Here is a 17,977-nt window from a genome sequence, read left to right on the forward strand (position 1 = left end):
TCTGTATAATAATAATAATATTGTCGTCGATACCACAAGTTATCGATTGATACGGGTAAGAAGACTGATGTTTTCGCGGTCAAGCGATACACCGAGAATCCACGTGAAATAATTCGTCAATTTCGGCTCGGTGACCGTGGTCGCTAAGGGTGCGCTACATTTTTCCTACTAGGAAAAGTCAAAATTCAAAAGTGACGAATGACAATAATGTGTAATTTTAAATCCTTCGATTCCGTCAAATACAGTATCGCCATCGATAGTATTTTCCGATCCGAGCATGGTTCGTTATCACTGAATTGATTAAAATATACCGTGATAACATTCAAAAGGAAAGCCCAAAGCCTCAAAACCAACTTACACGTTCTCCTTTCGCATGAAATATGAATATTTAAATAATAAATCCCTATAAGTATTATTTTATGTTATTGTAAATTGTAATATAATATTGTATTTTTTGTACGCGTCACAATTCGTCTACTACTAATGTTTCCCTACTAGCAGTGGAGATAGAATTGTTTTGATCATTATTTTCGTCTTAGAGTCGTTCACATGAAGCGTTTTCAATATTTACTTTGGTTCGCTCACGAGCATGTGTCTTTTCGGTTACATGTAAGATTTTTTAACTATCCCCGAACATCGAAAAGAAATTCCTTCCTTCATAGTCTTAAATAGATATATTTAATTTATAACTGGTTATTTTTAGGAGATTGAAGCTATTGCGTCAGTTCTGAAAATACATATAAAATGGATTGAACCTCCATCCGATAAAGTAAGAGCATCCCGTAATAATTTACCAACTAATTCACTTGACTGTAACATGCCTAAAATTTTAAAGTGCTTTAGTACATATTTTGTAAGATTTTAAAATTGTTTTATTTGTTTATCATTAGCCATGGTATCTGGTTGAGCTGCCATCAGAAGAGGCCGTACAAAAATTGTCAGCTCGTTCAGTAACTATGAGACGTGCTATACATTTATGGGCTGATGAACCAACTGTGCCAAGACTTCATGCATCATTAAAAGAAAAATGTTTAAATGGTTTACTTGAACCATATAAACTAAAATCATTCAAAGTAGATGTAGATTTATTTTGTAATTCACAAACACAGGAAGAAAAACTTGAACGCATAGAAGTAAACCGTTATAAATATTCCACATTTAATCTAGGTGGTTTGATGATGTTATATTGTTCCACTAGTCGTTCAGTTATATGCCATTTCAAGGACACGTGGATCTTAAAAATCCAGATGTTACGTTTCAATATATTGAGTACTATGGTTTGGATCCGAAAATTGTGCCAGCAAATCCTACTCGTACATTTTTTGGCCGAGTAGTAAGTATATTATAATATATATTCATTTTATTTTTAAAATTAATAATATTTTTATTGTAGGTGTCTGAAAGTGGACGCCCATTAATACATGAGCTATCATTAAAAAAGCGTACATTTATTGGCAATACTAGTATGGATCCACAGCTTTCTTTATTGATGGCAAATTTAGGAAAAGTTTCTAATGGTGATTTAGTATTGGATCCATTTGTTGGAAGTGGTATGTGTTTCTTTATATTTTAGTTAAATTGTATCTTATTAATATATGTTGTTAGTTGAATACAATTATTTCATTTTTAGTTCCTAAAATAATTATTCACAATTGACGGTTATTATTATATTATTCCTATATGTATACAATATTTATATGATTTATTAGTTATTTCTTAATGAATTTTACTCTTATTATATATTATCACATTTGAAATTATTAGTTGTGCTTAGAGATTTTTTCACCCATTAATTCATGAATTAAAAAAAAAAATAGTAGTTAACATTTTTTTATTTTTAGTTGATTATAGCACAGTTGAAACATTTAATAGTAATAAATATGTTAGTATTGTACTTTAAATCAATTACAATTTTTTGTTCTGTTAAATCACATATTATATTAAACAATTTGGTGTAGATCACATATTACACCTATCTCACTCAAGTGTAAATGTTTAATTTTTGTTTAAGGTTCATTGTTAGTTGCTGCTGCAAAATTTGGTGGCCATGTAATTGGAACAGATATAGACTTTTTAATGCTTCATGGGCGTACAAGGCCTACAAGAAAACAGACAAGAGTAATATATTTTTAACTATATTATAATGAGTAACATAATATGTATACATATAGCTTTTATTTAGAAGTTTAGTTTTTAACTTAAGTGTTATTATATAAAAAGTTATAAGTTTCTCATGGATAATTTATATCTTTTCTACCTGTGCTTTATGGGTATAACTGAAATTAATATATACTTTTACTAATTTTTAAAGTTGGGTTCTCTACTTTTCAAACCCTCAAACTATTCAAAATTCAACAAAAATTTAAGTTTGAATTGTTAAACCATAATACAATTTGAAATGTTCAAGTGTGACAACAGATTAATTCAATTTTATTATATTCTTAAATGTTTTAAAGTTTGAAAGTTAGAACAGTTCGAAAAAACTTAGGTCTGACCCATCCATACTTATATTGTATTTATATTTATATTAATACTTATAATATACATTATTAACATGTGCGGCCTCAGAGTACTAGGATAAAACAGTATTTTTATGGACGCTGGCTGTCGCACCTTGTTACTATTTATACTTCATATGACTGCTGGCGGCTGTAAATAAATATGGTTTTATATTATTAATATTTCCTTGGCGCTACAATAATGCACTAAAAAGGTGCCGTGGGGTACCGAGAATTATTACATTTTTTTTTTTTCAAATACAATACTATATACAAATTTGTAATGACACTGAAAAATATACTTGGCGAACTCATGATAAATATTGTGTGACCGCCGGCAGCCGCATGGCAGTCAACGTGTTAATTTGTACATTTATTTTCAGCATATAGCTAGAAAAGATGAAAGCATTGAAGCCAATATGGTGCAATATTCTTGTGTTGACAAATATATTGATGTAATTGTTGCTGATTCAGCTTTACCGTTTTGGCGCAGTGATGTAGAATTTGACTGTATCTTAGCAGATCGTAATATAAAATTCATTAAAATGATTAATAACTAACAATACAATTTAAATAATACAATTTTATTTTTTCTATAGCTCCATATGGTATTAGAGAACCAACTGAACGAATAGGCTCTAAAGAATCCTTACCTATTATTAAGAAGGAAGGATCTCCTGTACATTTCCCATCCAAAATAGAATATGGATTAAATGAGATCATCAAAGATCTTATGTGGTTTTCTTCCAAACATCTTAAGTTACATGGAAGATTGTTATTTTGGGTACCAGTATTTCGACAAGATTACAATGATGCACAGATGGCTAAACATAGTTGTTTTAAATTAATAGGAAACTGTGAACAAGTGTTGACAACATTTACAGCTAGGCGGCTTTTGGTTTTTGAAAAAATTAAAATGCCTCAAGTAAAATCAACATATTTTATACAATATTGAACATACTAAACAAATATTTATTTTAACATTATTTTACAGGATACTGATGAATGTAGTTCTGCAATACCAGCTGCTAGTACTTTTAGAGAAAAATATTTTACTCATGGTGATGAAAATCGTCTAACAAGAAAGCAAAAAAAAGCAGAGGCAGCTAAGAACAAAGAGATTTGGTTTGCAAAATTAAACAATGTTAATGTGAAATAAGATCAAATTGTAAGCCCAACAATCAGTAAATAAAGAGTAACATAAGTATAATAATTTTTATTCATTATTACTTATTAATATTTAAACCTTATATAATTGACATTTGATCAAAAATTATTCAAATAGACAATAATCTTTTCATATTATTTTTTACAACTAGACTCTATTTTTATATACATAGAATTATTATTTTCATGTTAAAAATAATTATGGTTCCACTTCATTTGATCCATTTCAAAATAACTATTGACAAATTAACCTGAACTAAATATTATAATATACAGTTCATAAAATACAACTTAGTATTTTTTTTAAATTATCTTTCATATATACTCAAATTACATAAAATAAATAAATTTAATTATAATTCTAGAATAATAAAATAAAAAAGTTCTTAAATACTATCTGCATAAAGTGTTACTTAACAAGGTGAATCACATAATTACATCAATACCATGTTTAGGTATTTTTGTAGCTTACATATAACATGAAAACTAATTTATATAAAATCATTTAACAGTATTAAAGAAAATAATATTTTTGAATTCTTCTCATATAATATTTTACAAATATTTAAAAAAAAACACATTATTGTAAAATCAATACATTCATCACTCCAATTAAAATCTAAAATGTATTGGAATATAAAGCTACAAAAAAAAAAAAAAAAGCCCATATAGTTATGTTAATATTTATAATGTAATTTAAAAAACAGGTAACAATATACTAAGATATGGGTTTTCAACCTGTCTGGATCTACGCCCCAAGGCTTTTCCGATTTTGAAAACAATTTAAACGTTTCCCATACAATTAACAATGATAATAGAATAAACAAATTTACATTATTAACTGCGGATGTGGCTTCCTTGGTTTTAACCGATGTCCCTGGACGCCGCAACACACAGATTGAATACCCCTGTGCTAAGGTATAAAGTGCTTAAATGCCCAATATTCATTCATACCATATATAATTCTTTTTTTATCCATGTTCAATATTTTTATTCGAGAGACTTATAATTTTAGATTCGGAGCCTAGCCAGAGCTATGAATGTATTGATTTTATAATAGTTTTTTTTTTTCTTATAAAGAAATAAAGGAATATAAACATACCATAAAATATACTTAATAATACATGCTGATAGACCATCTTTGCTTAGAATAGTTTTGTGTATGCAATGAGTTATCATTAAATTTTAATTTAGCATACAAAAAAATAGGTATACACTACAGTGACTTACTCAATGGTGCATTTATATATATATATATATATATATATATATGGTACTCCTTTTGACTCAAACTACCATCTTCTTAAGAAGAAATATCCATTTAATAAGTATATTATCTTTTTCCAAATTCTTAAATTAAAATTAAAGTTGTTAAGAGACCATGTTTGAATCACCCACCCACTCCACACCTAACAATAAAAATTTTATTTTGTAAATTTATAGCCATAATTTTAACTCATTATATAGATTCACTATTATGCCTACTAGTTCTATACTATGGAAGATTTTTATATTGCATATATTTTAGTCATGGATCAATGGCTGCAAATCATTATTTACCGAATCAAAGGACATATCACCACACTTATTTATTATTTTATTTAAATTGACCAAAACTAATTGATTAAAATCCCAACGATATAACTATATTATATATACAACATATATACATGTATTTGATTTGTATAAGTGTAGTACCTTTGTTAGTGTAGTATTAGAGTTCAAATATTCAAACCCCAGGAATAAAAAAAAAATACAACCTAGGTACCTAAAAATTACTCAGTGCCACAAGTCACAATAATATATTTATTGGCTAAGGTGCAATCATATTTTAAGCGACCCAGTCACATCAGTTTTAAATAAACAGTTCGGTATTTATCAAAAGCGCTAAAGTACAGTTGCTTCATATGTCAGTAGATTAAATAGTCATAATAATAATATATTTTATACAAATCAAATTAAACAACCCAGTATGGTTTAATGACTCTGACTAGAGATGTGCCCCTTCCTCTGGTGGTTGTTACAACACTGAATAATTTATAAATTATATTATATCTATACTAAAAGTTGAGATACCTATACAAAGTGTTTATTAAGAATGCTCACACCCATTTTACCTTTTCAAAGAAAATTAATTCTAATTCTGGTTTTTTAAAATTTTTAAGTATACCTAAAGATCATATTTTCAAGTTCCTAATATTTGTTGTACTACTTAAGGAGTGTTCTATGGCAATACAAACTTCTATTTTTAAAATGAGAACCCTTCCCCTCCTTTTTACTGCATATTATTTAGCGTATGATTTTCTCGAAAAAGGTGATTTATCTAAATCATTATTCTGATGAGTAGTTTCAGAGTTATTAAAATAGTTATACCTAATAAGTTATAAGTAATAATGATAATAATCCTTAAATTGGTTTTAGAAAAATATAAACCATAAACATACATATAATTGTATATTTTATGGTTTGAAATCGATTTTCATATTTTTATTCAAACTTAGCTTAAATTCCTTAAAAAAAATTTAAAAAATATAGATAATTAATTATAATTTTTTTACTAATAATTCTATTTGTATTACATATTATGTTCACTCCTATAGTCCTATGTCTTCAGTTATTCAAAAGAACACTTGTCAATAACTATCAAAGGTTTTTTTTTTTTTGAAAATATTAAATAATATCTGATTCACCTGATTGTGCCTTTGTATTTTTAATATTTTTCAACTGCTATTGCAATAATATATCTGGAGTTGTGCATTAAATTTTCACGCTTTTTTACCCAATAAATAAAATTTTATTGATGCTTACATATCGTTCTGCTGTACAGTAGCCAATAGGTTACAAATAGGTCACTGTAATGGATGGTGTTAAATTTGAATTTAATGATATAATATCATTAATATCATTATATAAGAGAAACGATTCTGAGCGAAAACGACCAGTCAACCTATGATATTACTAAGTATTTGATATTTGATGATATTGTGAATAAAGTAATTTATATATTTACCTATTTACGTGGACCCTTGTTTTAAATTTTCAATCCTTAGCTATAAAAGTTGAATATTTTATAAATTTTTAACTACAAAATAATTATTTAATTTTAAATTTGATAAATTTTGTCAAAATTCGAACTTTAAAAGCTTATAAAAAAATTGTGCCTATGTATTTATAATATTTTTCAACTGCTATTGTAACAACATATCAGAAGCCTTGATTTTTACCCAACAAATAAGTTTTATTGACATTCATGGAAAAAAAGACTAATAAAATTTGAAACAGAAAATGTTCCTAAACAGTTCAAAACAAATCAAAATATTTTGAAAATGTTATCGTGTATAGAAAATGCAAATATAAACGACCAGTGAAAATGCCATGTGTATACATTCATTTGTTTTAGAGTTACACCACAAACCAAAATCGATTTTGTGGAAAACAGATTTTGCATAAAAATTCTGGTTTTTTCTTAATTTTTATGTGGGTTTTCCAGGCGCTTTTGAATACTATTGGAAATTTTAAATTTTAAATCACACATCATTGTAAAATCAATACATTCATTGTTCCACTCAGAATCTAAAATAATATTAATATATTTTACATAATAATAAAATATAATATTATTGTTGTGTTAATAGATTGATAAATATAGGTACAGTTTTGTGCCTTCAACTATGTAACGTTTTTGATTCATAAAAGTGAGTTTTTTTACTGGTTTTTTATTTTACTGTTGTGTGTTTGGTGATTTTGTAATATTTACTTCACTATTGGTTGTTTAAAATGGAAACTAAAAGAAAGGGTGGTATTGAGAAAATCAGAGGGAGAAAAAGGACACTCTTACAAAACCAAGTTGAAAGATTGACTTTTGTTTTTCATTTATTGTGCCTCAGTTATAGAGTAATAGATTATACTCTGTACTTATGAAAAAAATACTAAACACATTGAATCTTAATTTGTTGCCTGAGAAAACTGAAGATGAGTAGAGGATGCAAGATGCAACCCTCATTTGGTACCATATTTTAGTTTTTACATTTTGTGGTGACGGAAATGGTAAGGGTAGGTCAAAATATAGAATTCCCCGGCCGAATAGTTGCCCCAGTCCGCCCCTGGTGCATATTAAGTGGTTATATATTTTAGTGTGTGACTAGTATCTGTGACCTGTGTATAAAATATAGCGGAGCACTGCCGCACATGTCAATAACACAGCCCTTTACACACTAATGACAAATGTAAATTTTAGTGAAACACTGTAACTTAGTTTCGTATTTCCAATAATATAGCTTACTGAGTGGCATTGTAGTATGTAAACTTACTATACAAATTGAAAAGGAGAAGTTTATATAGGCCTGTATCAATTTTCAATGTCCAATATTTAAAGCTTATTAAGCTTTTAAACTTGAGATATTTTACTTTTTGAATTTAAATTATTGAGTTTAGTAATTTAAATACCTGAAAATTTACTTTTACACAGACACAGATTAACTTCTCTTCTAAAATATTGATAATAGGTGGTTTTCTCTAAAACCACTCAATAACCTATATTATTTGAAATAAAATTTGTCCATACTATTGAATATTGATACCCCTTAAATTATCAATTTGAGGTTTACTTTGAATGAAATAATACAACGATTAATTTAACTATATACTTATTTAAACTATATTATAAAAAAATAAAAGGGTATTAAAGAAAATCAACAAAATATTAATTTGAGTGCTTATAAAATACATTATAATAAGATCAATTTTATAAAAGAATATATTATTATATAATTTGTTTAAAAAAAAATGAAATAGTGAAGTTAATTCATTACGTTAGTACCTAGTTCATCTAGATCATTTTCCAATTAGTCGTACATAACAATAAAACTATCAAGTTTGCGTGCTATAAATTATTGAATTTCATAAACAGTGTTAAATTATTTAAAAACAGTAATTTAGGAACAAAAAAATAAATAAATAAATAAATATACATTAGTAATAATAATATATTGAAACAATATATCAACACGGTCCTATGTAATTTCTTTTCTTCTTGCTAATTTGTAAATCAGGTCGACTAAATTAGTACGTTTATTTTGAAGATCGTCCACATCCACTGGATCTACTTCGCGTATGTCTAAATTTGCGCAGACGAATTGTGCAACGTTTTCCGCGTTGCATATAAGGTGTATTCCACAGTCGTAACTATTCTGTTGCTGTCTGGTCGCCAACGGAGTGATGATGTCTACAATGTCTTTAAAATAAAATTTCAGCTTTAGTGCCAATTTTCTCGCCTGTTTCTCATTGGAATCAAATATCGAATCCATGTGGAAGAGACGTCTATCTTGCGCCCCATATACTACCAGCGACCAGTGCGTACCGCCGACCGTTTGCAATTGTTCCTGATCGTTCAGTGGGAAGAAGATGTACGAATAATTTTTACCTTTAACCAGTGGATCGAGGAACACGGCGATGTCGTCTACGTTGCACTCCTTTATGCATTGCACGATTTCTGGGCTAATAAAATACACCTTGGGATTGTTCTTGAACACTTCGGTGTTCAGGTATTCCATGTAGAAACCGATGACGGAATCGTTCAGCCATTGATCGTCGACGAGCAGACGGACGTCGGATTCGTGAAGGAGAAAATTTTCGTAACTCAACACCACTGGATCTTTTTCTTTGGACGACGTACGGTTGTTACTCATGGTGATGGTTTTCGGTGAGAAAGACAATTTTTATTTAAAAAAAGAAGAAAAAATATACCTGGCCGACGGTAGGTATATTTCTATTCTACTCTACGTAATAGGTACACATTACACACAATTTACAGTAATGATTATTAATATTTGACATATTTTGTTATTTGTTTATTCGCGCGAGTAACTAAGTTTACGAACGGCAATAACAGTAATAACGACGTTATAAAATGTTACATTAATATTAATTATTATGATTTACATTTTACAACAATAATTAATGAATAATGATAAATATTAAATTGATTTTATGATAAACTCAGAACAAAAAGTAAACAAGAAAAAATAACAGTGTGTCCGAGTTGGAGAATAAAAAACTATGTTAGAACCATTGAAAATTTGGAATTATTCGTGAAATATTAATTTTAAGTTCGACTGCGGCAATACTTTAAATTTTAATCGTGTGATCTACATGGTTCGACAACGAAGGTAAAACGTATTTTATTAAAATTTTTTTACAAAACATTTTTGTATCAGAATTACCATAGGTGATTTGAGCTTAATTGGGCATAGTCTACTTATTTGAGAGTGGATTTTTACTGATTCGTGTAAGACGAGTATTGTATTGTAAAGGAAAAATAATGAAATCAATCATAATTTTCTTCACTAATTTCTGTGTGTATATATTATAAACAAAGGTTTTTTAAATTGTTCAATAAAACTAATGAAGACCTAGAAGGTATTATTTAATTTATTTATGTATAAGATTTCTATTAACTATCGATTATATTTGTATCCATCTTCGATTGAACATTTTTTCCTGTTACTAATTATTAGGTACCTACTTTTTAGTTTTTTCACTTCCATTACGAACTTAAACAGTAGTAGGTGGATACTCATAAACAAAATAACTGCAACGTCGTACCAATAATTGAAATTTACTGGAAATTAAACTATTAAAGATAAAAATTGTATCAAACATAATATTATTATAATTGAACTCATTTTCTGAGATCATTTAGGCGTTCCCTGTGGTAGGTTTAAATAGTAGAATAGGCGTATCGCGTATAAAATAATATAGGCAAAAAAGAACTCTTAGTTTATACAATTGATTGATTATTATTTATACCTAATCAATGTTTATATACGTACCGGATAGTGACGAAGGTTGTAGGTATTGTCATTTCTTATTTCGGCAACTGTCTGTTGTGCATAATTATTAGGTACATAATCACCGATATTTATCATCATAATTCATAATTTTAATCTCTGTCTGTACTCTGTGAACGAGACGTCATATTATTTCCAATAATTGTATTCGTCATAAACATTTAAAAAATGTGGTTGCAGTTATTTGATTGCTCACCTCGCAGGCGCCGTGTAGGTAATTAATAATTATCGTGGATTTTACAGATGTATTATTTCACTATTTCAGATCAATAACTGTTTTAGACTATATACTCACTAATTAGTACTTGTAGTATTGAATTAAAGTAAATACAAGTATATTATATTATTAGTATATTAATAGTAACGATACCTACAAAAAATTTAAAAGGCGGCATAAATGTTTTATTTTCATTAAACACAGAATCGCGTTATTTAAGCTAAAAATATTTATCCATAATATAAAAGGATTATAAACCTAATAATAATTTTTTAATATGTCTGAAAAAATGGAAAATGATTCAATCGTATCGGCGATAAATTTTACGAAAATTAGTAGTGGCTACTCTGGTGATTTGCCGCATTTTATCAGTTTCACCGATGAAGTGTTAACTGTTGTCTGTTGATAACGTTTTGATAGCCACTGCTGTAAATGGGTAGGACGTCCTTCGAGGTTATTTGAAGTTCATTTTTGCCTTTTGGGCACTTATTTTACTGTCACTTTTTAACGTACAATTTCATTACCAATTTAGTCTATAATCATACAGTATGTCTGGATCAAACACCATCATGAACAACGTGCGTCTATTACGGAACCTAAACAGGAATACAGTGAGGACAGTCACCACTAAATGTCCAATCAAAGTGATTCAAGCATATAGGTAATTAATTGTTTAATTGATTATTTAAGGTATTGAGTGGATAATAATTTGTTTTCCTCTTTGCGGTTTTTAGGTGTCAAAGTTCCATTCACTGGCGCACTGGCAGACGTCCTTCCGTAAAAAATGTTGGCTATCGTTTCTATGCCACAGATTTCCCAAGCCACATTAAAGTTGCTCTCCCAGCTTTGTCTCCTACAATGGAAAGCGGCACCATTATTAATTGGTCTAAAAAAGAAGGTAAATCAAATATTTTATAGTTTTAGAAAAAAAATCAAAATTTTCCACAAATATCTTATAGGTGAAAGATTAAACGAAGGAGACAAACTAGCTGAAATTGAAACAGATAAAGCCATTATGGACTTTGAAACTCCTGAAGAAGGATATCTTGCCAAGATTATGGTGCCTGCTGGTCAAAAAGATGTTACAGTTGGAAAGGTATATTATAATATACTAGGTTTCTATTTTAAGTATTTAACATTTCTAATGATTATGCAATATTTCAATAGGGTCATCTTGGGAATTAAGTGAAAATTGTGACCTTGCATTAGGGTCAATGATATTATTAATTGATGTATTGAAAAATTAATTAAGCAAATTTATTTTTATAACCTATCAGATTTTTAAAAAATTATATATTAAATAGATTGTTTTATTTTCATTAAAATGTTTGTTAATAACTTAAATTAGTGTAAATTGATGAAAAATTAAAAATTGAATCGATTTACAATTTATAAGTTAAGTAATAAAAAAATAATTAAATTTAACATTTATTTTTTTATTCAGCTCGTATGTATTATAGTAGAAAATGAATCTGATGTTGCTGCTTTCAAAGACTTTGTGGACAATACTTCAGCAGGTGCTCCTGCCCCTGCAGCACCATCACCCAAACCATCTACTTCTGCACCTGCTCCACCTCCTCCTGCACCTGTAGCTCCAAAAGCTTCGGCACCGACAAAGTCAGTACCTATTCCAATTGGATCTCGTATACTTGCAAGTCCTTTAGCAAAACGCTTAGCTACCGAGAAAGGATTGGATTTAAGTGTAAGAATTACTAAATATATCTAATTATCCAAATGACTTGATGTAATTTTATAACTCATAAGGTATTCAAATTTTAGACAATAAGCCAAGGTTCTGGGTTGTTTGGTTCAATAAAATCTACAGATTTGGACAAAGCTTCTATAGTTAGTAGTCAGAAAACCGCTATCGTCGATGGCATTCGTGGTGATGGGTTTGTTGATAAGCCGGTTACAAACGTTCGAAAGATCATTGCGAAACGTCTGCTCGAGTCTAAACAAGTAAAATAAAATTTATTTGTTTGTTTATCACCATTCACCAACATAACCCATATATTTTATGTTTATTTGCAGACTATACCACATTATTATCTTACTGTAGATTTGGGCCTAGATAATATTGTTTCATTGAGAAAACGTATGAATGAACTTTTGGAAAAAGAAGGAGTTAAATTATCCATAAATGATTTCATTATTAAAGCAGCGGCTTTAGCTTGTAAAAAAGTTCCAGAAGCCAACTCATCTTGGATGGATAGTTTCATTCGACAGTAAACTAAACTGAAAACTATCTAATCTTGCATTAAAAAATTAAATACAAACATTGTTAATTATAGATATGACGCAGTTGATGTAAGTGTGGCAGTGAGTACTGAAACAGGACTAATAACACCAATTGTATTCAATGCAGATACTAAAGGATTAATAGCAATAAGCACTGATGTTAAAGAACTTGCAGCTAAAGCCCGTCAAGGAAAACTGCAACCTCAAGAATATCAGGTATTTATTATTTATTGGTGAATTTATACAGTAATCTTGCAACATGAATTCAACTTGAACTTTTCTATCACAGGGAGGTACATTTAGTGTTTCAAATTTGGGAATGTTTGGTGTTAAGAGTGTATCATCGATAATTAATCCTCCTCAATCATGCATACTCGGCATCGGTGCTATGACTCAACGACTAGTACCGGACAAGACAAATGGAACCCGTGCACAAGATACACTACAAGTTACATTAAGTTGCGATCACAGAGTTGTAGATGGTGCTGTTGGAGCACAATGGTTACAAGCATTTAGGCGATATGTAGAAGAACCACATAATATGCTACTTTAAAACTGTCTCAAGACCAATTCAGTCATAAAATGCTTTCCGTAATATTTTCTTATATCTGTATTTTTTTTTTATGTTATTTGTTATAAATAGTTTAAATGTTAAATTTATCAGTACATACTCCATCTGATTTTTAAGCACACTCTTAGTTGTTTAAATGCATCAAGAGTATATTAATGCGGATAGACATAGCTCTAGTGAATTATAAAAGCTAAAAAAAACACATATATAAAGAAAAGAAATATTATCTTGATGTTTCTTGGGTGTACAATTTGTATTAGTTCAGGGGTGTTCAAAGAGTAGTCCCGAATTGTACTTGTCTCCAATTCATTTGACCTGAATAAGAAAAAAAACAACATTACAATATAAACAAATTGAAAAATTATGAATTTTTCTATTCTTAATAATTTATGTCAAAAAATTGTGCACAGAAACAACTTGAATCCTAATTACATAGGTAATTTATTAAATTGTATTCTTCAGCTTATTTTTATGCCAAAGACTAACCATGGCTTGGTATGTCTTTTGTAGATCATAATTAACACATGTTTACTTTAGAAAGTTGTATGTTAAAACAACTATTGTAAGACCTTATAAAAGATAAAACACATTCCATGTTAAGCCTACCTAACTTTTTTTCTAGTTTCAAGAAGTATTGATGAGAATAAATAATTTGTTTAAAAAAATATCAAACTATATATGAGGGAAAAGTCTTACATCTTTGTACAAAATGCCATTGTAGAACTTAATTGTTCAAGCCCACTGACAAAAAAAAAAAAAAGAACCACGTGGTTAGGGTACCCTATTCTATCAAAAACAATTAAAAGCTTTGACTTTGTTATTAAAATGAAATAAATATAATAGTCAAATTACATAGGTGTCCAAAATCAATAATGAACATTGAATCTACTGTCACAATACCTCTGACAAATATTAGATTAAGGAATTATTATATCATAAATACTACACTCATAGATACATACATTGCATTTCATAGTCTTATAATACTTTATTATGAACATTCAGCATAAATAGATTAAATCAACTATAAATATAAACTCACCAAAAGCTCTTGACCATTGTGATTGATAATCAGTTTTATCTTTGCTAGTTAAATCATTGACTGTGAATATATTATAATCAACATTTTTAGAGCTAACCTTCACTTCACCTGTATACAATGACACTAATTTGATAATGTTGTTATGTTGTTTCATTTTCAATGGACTCAATTGTATTTGTAATAACCTAAAATTCAGTAAACAAGTTAGCTGGTTGCCAAAAGAGGATTCTTTCAATATGGTATAGAATCACCATTTTAAAAATATAATAGTGTATGGATGTGGTGATTGCAATGTAGTTCTTAAAACAAGATTTGTATCCAAATTCAAAGGTTTGCAGTTCATGCAGTTGTCATTTTGATTATTTTTCATGTCAATTTTTTTGCTGCTTTTATATGCAACAATACACAGTTCCAAAACCCACAGAGCCGCTATACGTGAATGTTGAGTAACCAAACACTGTAATACGTTTGTCAGCAAACCGGCGTTATTAAATGTTTTTAGTAAAACATTCCAGATTGCTTTATCCGTCTTGGAAATTCTACCTAATAAATAAATTGTCAATTTTAGATTAGCTACTTACAGTGATTGACTTAAAAAAAATACCTATCTAAAAATTACCTTTAGATACATTGCATTCATGAGCTTGAAGTAAATATTGCGAAACAAATACATTGACTAAATCTGAAGACCAATCTTTAATTATTAATAGGTTTTTCATTTTCTTTACACATTCTTTGTTTGAACAACATTCGGACATGTTTAATTTCTCTCTAAAATATTATTAATGTAAACAAACTGTTCTATTTTTAATTCTTTAATAATATAATTCAATTTATTTTTACCTCAAAACATTTAATCGTTTTTGCTTAAGAGCAGCATTAGTTTGACTTTTGCTTAATACATAGAATTCCAATAAGTCTATAAATTCATGAACAATATTCATGTGTACTTTTTTCGCAATAACCAGAAAATTATCATCTTTGTTCCAATATTGTGTCTACAATAATCATAATGATAATAACATTTCAAGTATAACCATATTTCTTCAATTTATTGTTATTTGTTCTTACTTGTAACCATTCTAGTGAAAATTCTATAGCTGCTCTCAAAGATTTTAGAGTAGGTAAATCTTGGTCATGTGAAATTTTGTGTCGCATATCAATTAACCACGATGGAAGTTGTAATTGAGAAGCTCTATAATACATAGACTTCTGTGGACCTTTTCCAAAAATGTCAGCTGTCAAATTGACAAACCTTGTTTGACATAAATATTATAAAAAATTTTTAATTTAGTGATTAAGTATGAAATTTTCTGTCTTACTTCATTAGAGCCATTGAATATAAACGAACTAAATCACTTTCATTGGTGGGTTCATCAACTTCATAAAAATAAACATCCTTAATGATGACTTGTAAAATCATTTCAGTGCAATATAAACCTCTACATAATGATTTTCCCCTACAACAGAATGATTATTTTTAGTTAGAAAAAAAAAAATGTTTTTTTCTACTAACCTAGATTTCCATAATAAAAGTTTTCTTAAAGCTTGTTTGTAGTTGCGTGTATCTTTACTGCCATATATATCTTGTCTAAGTGACTGCCACTCTGAACTAAAATTTAAAATCATACATTTGTAAATTAAACAATGGTAATATTCAAAACATTTTTACACCAAATAAAACTATAAAAAGTATGTTACACTGCTATTAATTGGAACAGTATTTATTACTTAACTTTCTAGATGTTTAAAATAATTAACTGTCTATAATACAGCGTTTGCGTTAAGTTAGTTTCAAACCTAACCAATCATGATATCTTTTTAATAAATTGTGTTTTTTTAAAGTAAAAACCATTGACAAGAGAGCAAATTTCACAGAGCAAATTTCAGGATTATAGAGATACTACAGTCAGTGTTGGGTAAGTTACTTTTTAAAAGTAACTAAGTTACGTTACAAGTTACAAAATAAAATAGGTAACTAGATTACTTGATAGTTACTCGAGTACAAAAGTAATGCGTCACGTTACATTTTTTACTCAAAAGTAACTAGTTACAATGACGTTACTCTTGTGTTATTTAAGTTTCATAAAAAAAAAGTCTTTTTTAAATCAATCTTTTTTTATATTTATTTTATACAATAATGTATTTTCAAAATTTTGGTCAGTTATTCTAGCTCGTTTTTTAGTACAAATATCTCCAGCTACACTAAAGAGCCGTTCAACAGAAGCTGAAGAAGGGAGTGACGTATTAAACTTTACAAACATTTGTTTCATCATAGGTAAACTATTTAAAATTTTTAAATCGCCTGTATAAACTGTATGTAACGCGTTCTTTTGCTAAGTTACTTCTAAATAATTAACGTAGTTACTCTTGCGTTACCCAAAATTAATAATAACGAAGTTACCATAACGTTACTGAAAAATGTAACTACGTTACAGTAACGAGTAACGCACGTTACGTTACTACCCAACACTGACTACAGTAATGAATTTTTGATGATATTGATTATAGGTAGTTCCTCTAACAAACTAAGTATTAAGAAATGTACAGCTTATTGACTATTGTAACCTAATACATAGTATGCATTTTACTTACTCGGAAGACCATGGAGTCACAATTATTTCGTCCGACGTGTTGAAATACGACGTACTGCGTCTGAAAACCATGAAATTGAATTAAAACCAATTGAATTAATCACATTTTAATCACACAAAACGCTATAAAATACTATTTAGTTTGTCGTTTTAAAATTTGAATGATGATATACATAATATTATTCCAAATTTGAATTTTAAAATATTATAAATTGACTTATTAACTTACAATGCCATATTAAACGAATAGTAGTTGTAACTGTTGCTTCTCTTTAGCCAACTTTTCAGTCTGTGGTCGGCTTAGGGGACACAAGACAGAAGACACAACTACACAAGTCCACAGTTGACTGCATAAATAGTATATTGACTGTTTACCTAGCGTCTGAACACGTGTGTTTTGTAACTCTTGGTCTCGTGTTATCACTTGTTGTGTTATCAGTGTTGATTGCTTGCAACTCGGCATTGTATCATTCTGTGACGGAACAGGCAACAGTCGTCATTCTGACCACAATTAGAAGAGAAAATCTTAGCGGTAATACCACAGAAGAATTACGGAATTTATTATTATTAGGTAATTATTCTAGTATAGCTATTGGCGGAAATCGGTGGGTGGCTTGAGGGGGCTTGGCGCCCCTCCTTTTTTAGTTTTGTTGGATCGAAGCCGCTCACATTGATGTTAATTATCCCCGTGAAATTTTAATGGATTTCCGCCTATGAGTATAGCTATCTAGCAATGTTTTAATTTTTTTTTTTTTCAAAATGTGATTTAGCTTTAGCTTGTTAGTTGTTGTATAAGAATGTG

At 28.8% G+C, this 17,977-nt stretch overlaps 4 protein-coding genes across 4 annotated transcripts; 2 read left to right on the plus strand and 2 right to left on the minus strand.

Annotated features, from left to right (window-relative positions):
• The first annotated feature begins 82 nt into the window (after positions 1–82).
• LOC132952088 (tRNA (guanine(10)-N2)-methyltransferase homolog) lies at positions 83–3,711 on the plus strand. Its single transcript, XM_061024236.1, has 9 exons — positions 83–609; positions 704–769; positions 891–1,133; positions 1,199–1,333; positions 1,394–1,550; positions 2,012–2,118; positions 2,882–3,023; positions 3,098–3,423; positions 3,493–3,711. Exons 1-9 carry the CDS (start codon positions 550–552, stop codon positions 3,655–3,657), a joined length of 1,401 nt encoding a protein of 466 aa, XP_060880219.1. The 5' UTR covers positions 83–549; the 3' UTR covers positions 3,658–3,711.
• Positions 3,712–8,298: 4,587 nt separating this feature from the next.
• On the minus strand, positions 8,299–9,655 carry LOC132951606 (sentrin-specific protease 8-like). Its single transcript, XM_061023402.1, has one exon. It carries the CDS (start codon positions 9,350–9,352, stop codon positions 8,678–8,680), a length of 675 nt encoding a protein of 224 aa, XP_060879385.1. The 5' UTR covers positions 9,353–9,655; the 3' UTR covers positions 8,299–8,677.
• A 1,494-nt stretch (positions 9,656–11,149) lies between these two features.
• On the plus strand, positions 11,150–13,993 carry LOC132951604 (dihydrolipoyllysine-residue acetyltransferase component of pyruvate dehydrogenase complex, mitochondrial). The gene is made up of 8 exons (XM_061023400.1): positions 11,150–11,391; positions 11,465–11,628; positions 11,690–11,826; positions 12,175–12,432; positions 12,510–12,689; positions 12,762–12,955; positions 13,022–13,184; positions 13,258–13,993. Exons 1-8 carry the CDS (start codon positions 11,279–11,281, stop codon positions 13,519–13,521), a joined length of 1,473 nt encoding a protein of 490 aa, XP_060879383.1. The 5' UTR covers positions 11,150–11,278; the 3' UTR covers positions 13,522–13,993.
• Positions 13,564–17,629, minus strand: LOC132951605 (uncharacterized). The gene is made up of 10 exons (XM_061023401.1): positions 17,405–17,629; positions 17,177–17,236; positions 16,098–16,193; positions 15,904–16,041; positions 15,653–15,836; positions 15,425–15,579; positions 15,201–15,352; positions 14,833–15,124; positions 14,582–14,766; positions 13,564–13,854 (listed from the first exon to the last, which is right to left on the minus strand). Exons 1-10 carry the CDS (start codon positions 17,410–17,412, stop codon positions 13,811–13,813), a joined length of 1,314 nt encoding a protein of 437 aa, XP_060879384.1. The 5' UTR covers positions 17,413–17,629; the 3' UTR covers positions 13,564–13,810.
• Between the last annotated feature and the right edge of the window lie 348 nt (positions 17,630–17,977).

This window comes from Metopolophium dirhodum, chromosome 9, assembly GCF_019925205.1.
Source record: "Metopolophium dirhodum isolate CAU chromosome 9, ASM1992520v1, whole genome shotgun sequence".
NCBI lineage: Eukaryota > Metazoa > Arthropoda > Insecta > Hemiptera > Aphididae > Metopolophium > Metopolophium dirhodum.

What these genes read in the sequence shown, in the direction of transcription:
- LOC132952088 (XM_061024236.1), top strand. Translation starts at nt 550, where the DNA reads ATGAAGCGTTTTCAATATTTACTTTGGTTCGCTCACGAGCATGTGTCT. An exon ending in TTGAACCTCCATCCGATAAA is followed by an intron (nt 770 to 890) that starts GTAAGAGCATCC and finishes GTTTATCATTAG; the next exon opens with CCATGGTATCTGGTTGAGCT. An exon ending in GGATCCATTTGTTGGAAGTG is followed by an intron (nt 1,551 to 2,011) that starts GTATGTGTTTCT and finishes TTTTTGTTTAAG; the next exon opens with GTTCATTGTTAGTTGCTGCT.
- LOC132951606 (XM_061023402.1), bottom strand. Translation starts at nt 9,352, where the DNA reads ATGAGTAACAACCGTACGTCGTCCAAAGAAAAAGATCCAGTGGTGTTG.
- LOC132951604 (XM_061023400.1), top strand. Translation starts at nt 11,279, where the DNA reads ATGTCTGGATCAAACACCATCATGAACAACGTGCGTCTATTACGGAAC. An exon ending in TAATTGGTCTAAAAAAGAAG is followed by an intron (nt 11,629 to 11,689) that starts GTAAATCAAATA and finishes AATATCTTATAG; the next exon opens with GTGAAAGATTAAACGAAGGA. An exon ending in ATGGATAGTTTCATTCGACA is followed by an intron (nt 12,956 to 13,021) that starts GTAAACTAAACT and finishes TGTTAATTATAG; the next exon opens with ATATGACGCAGTTGATGTAA.
- LOC132951605 (XM_061023401.1), bottom strand. An exon ending in TATTCAATGGCTCTAATGAA is followed by an intron (nt 15,837 to 15,903) that starts GTAAGACAGAAA and finishes ATGTCAAACAAG; the next exon opens with GTTTGTCAATTTGACAGCTG. An exon ending in ACAATGGTCAAGAGCTTTTG is followed by an intron (nt 13,855 to 14,581) that starts GTGAGTTTATAT and finishes TTTCTTATTCAG; the next exon opens with GTCAAATGAATTGGAGACAA.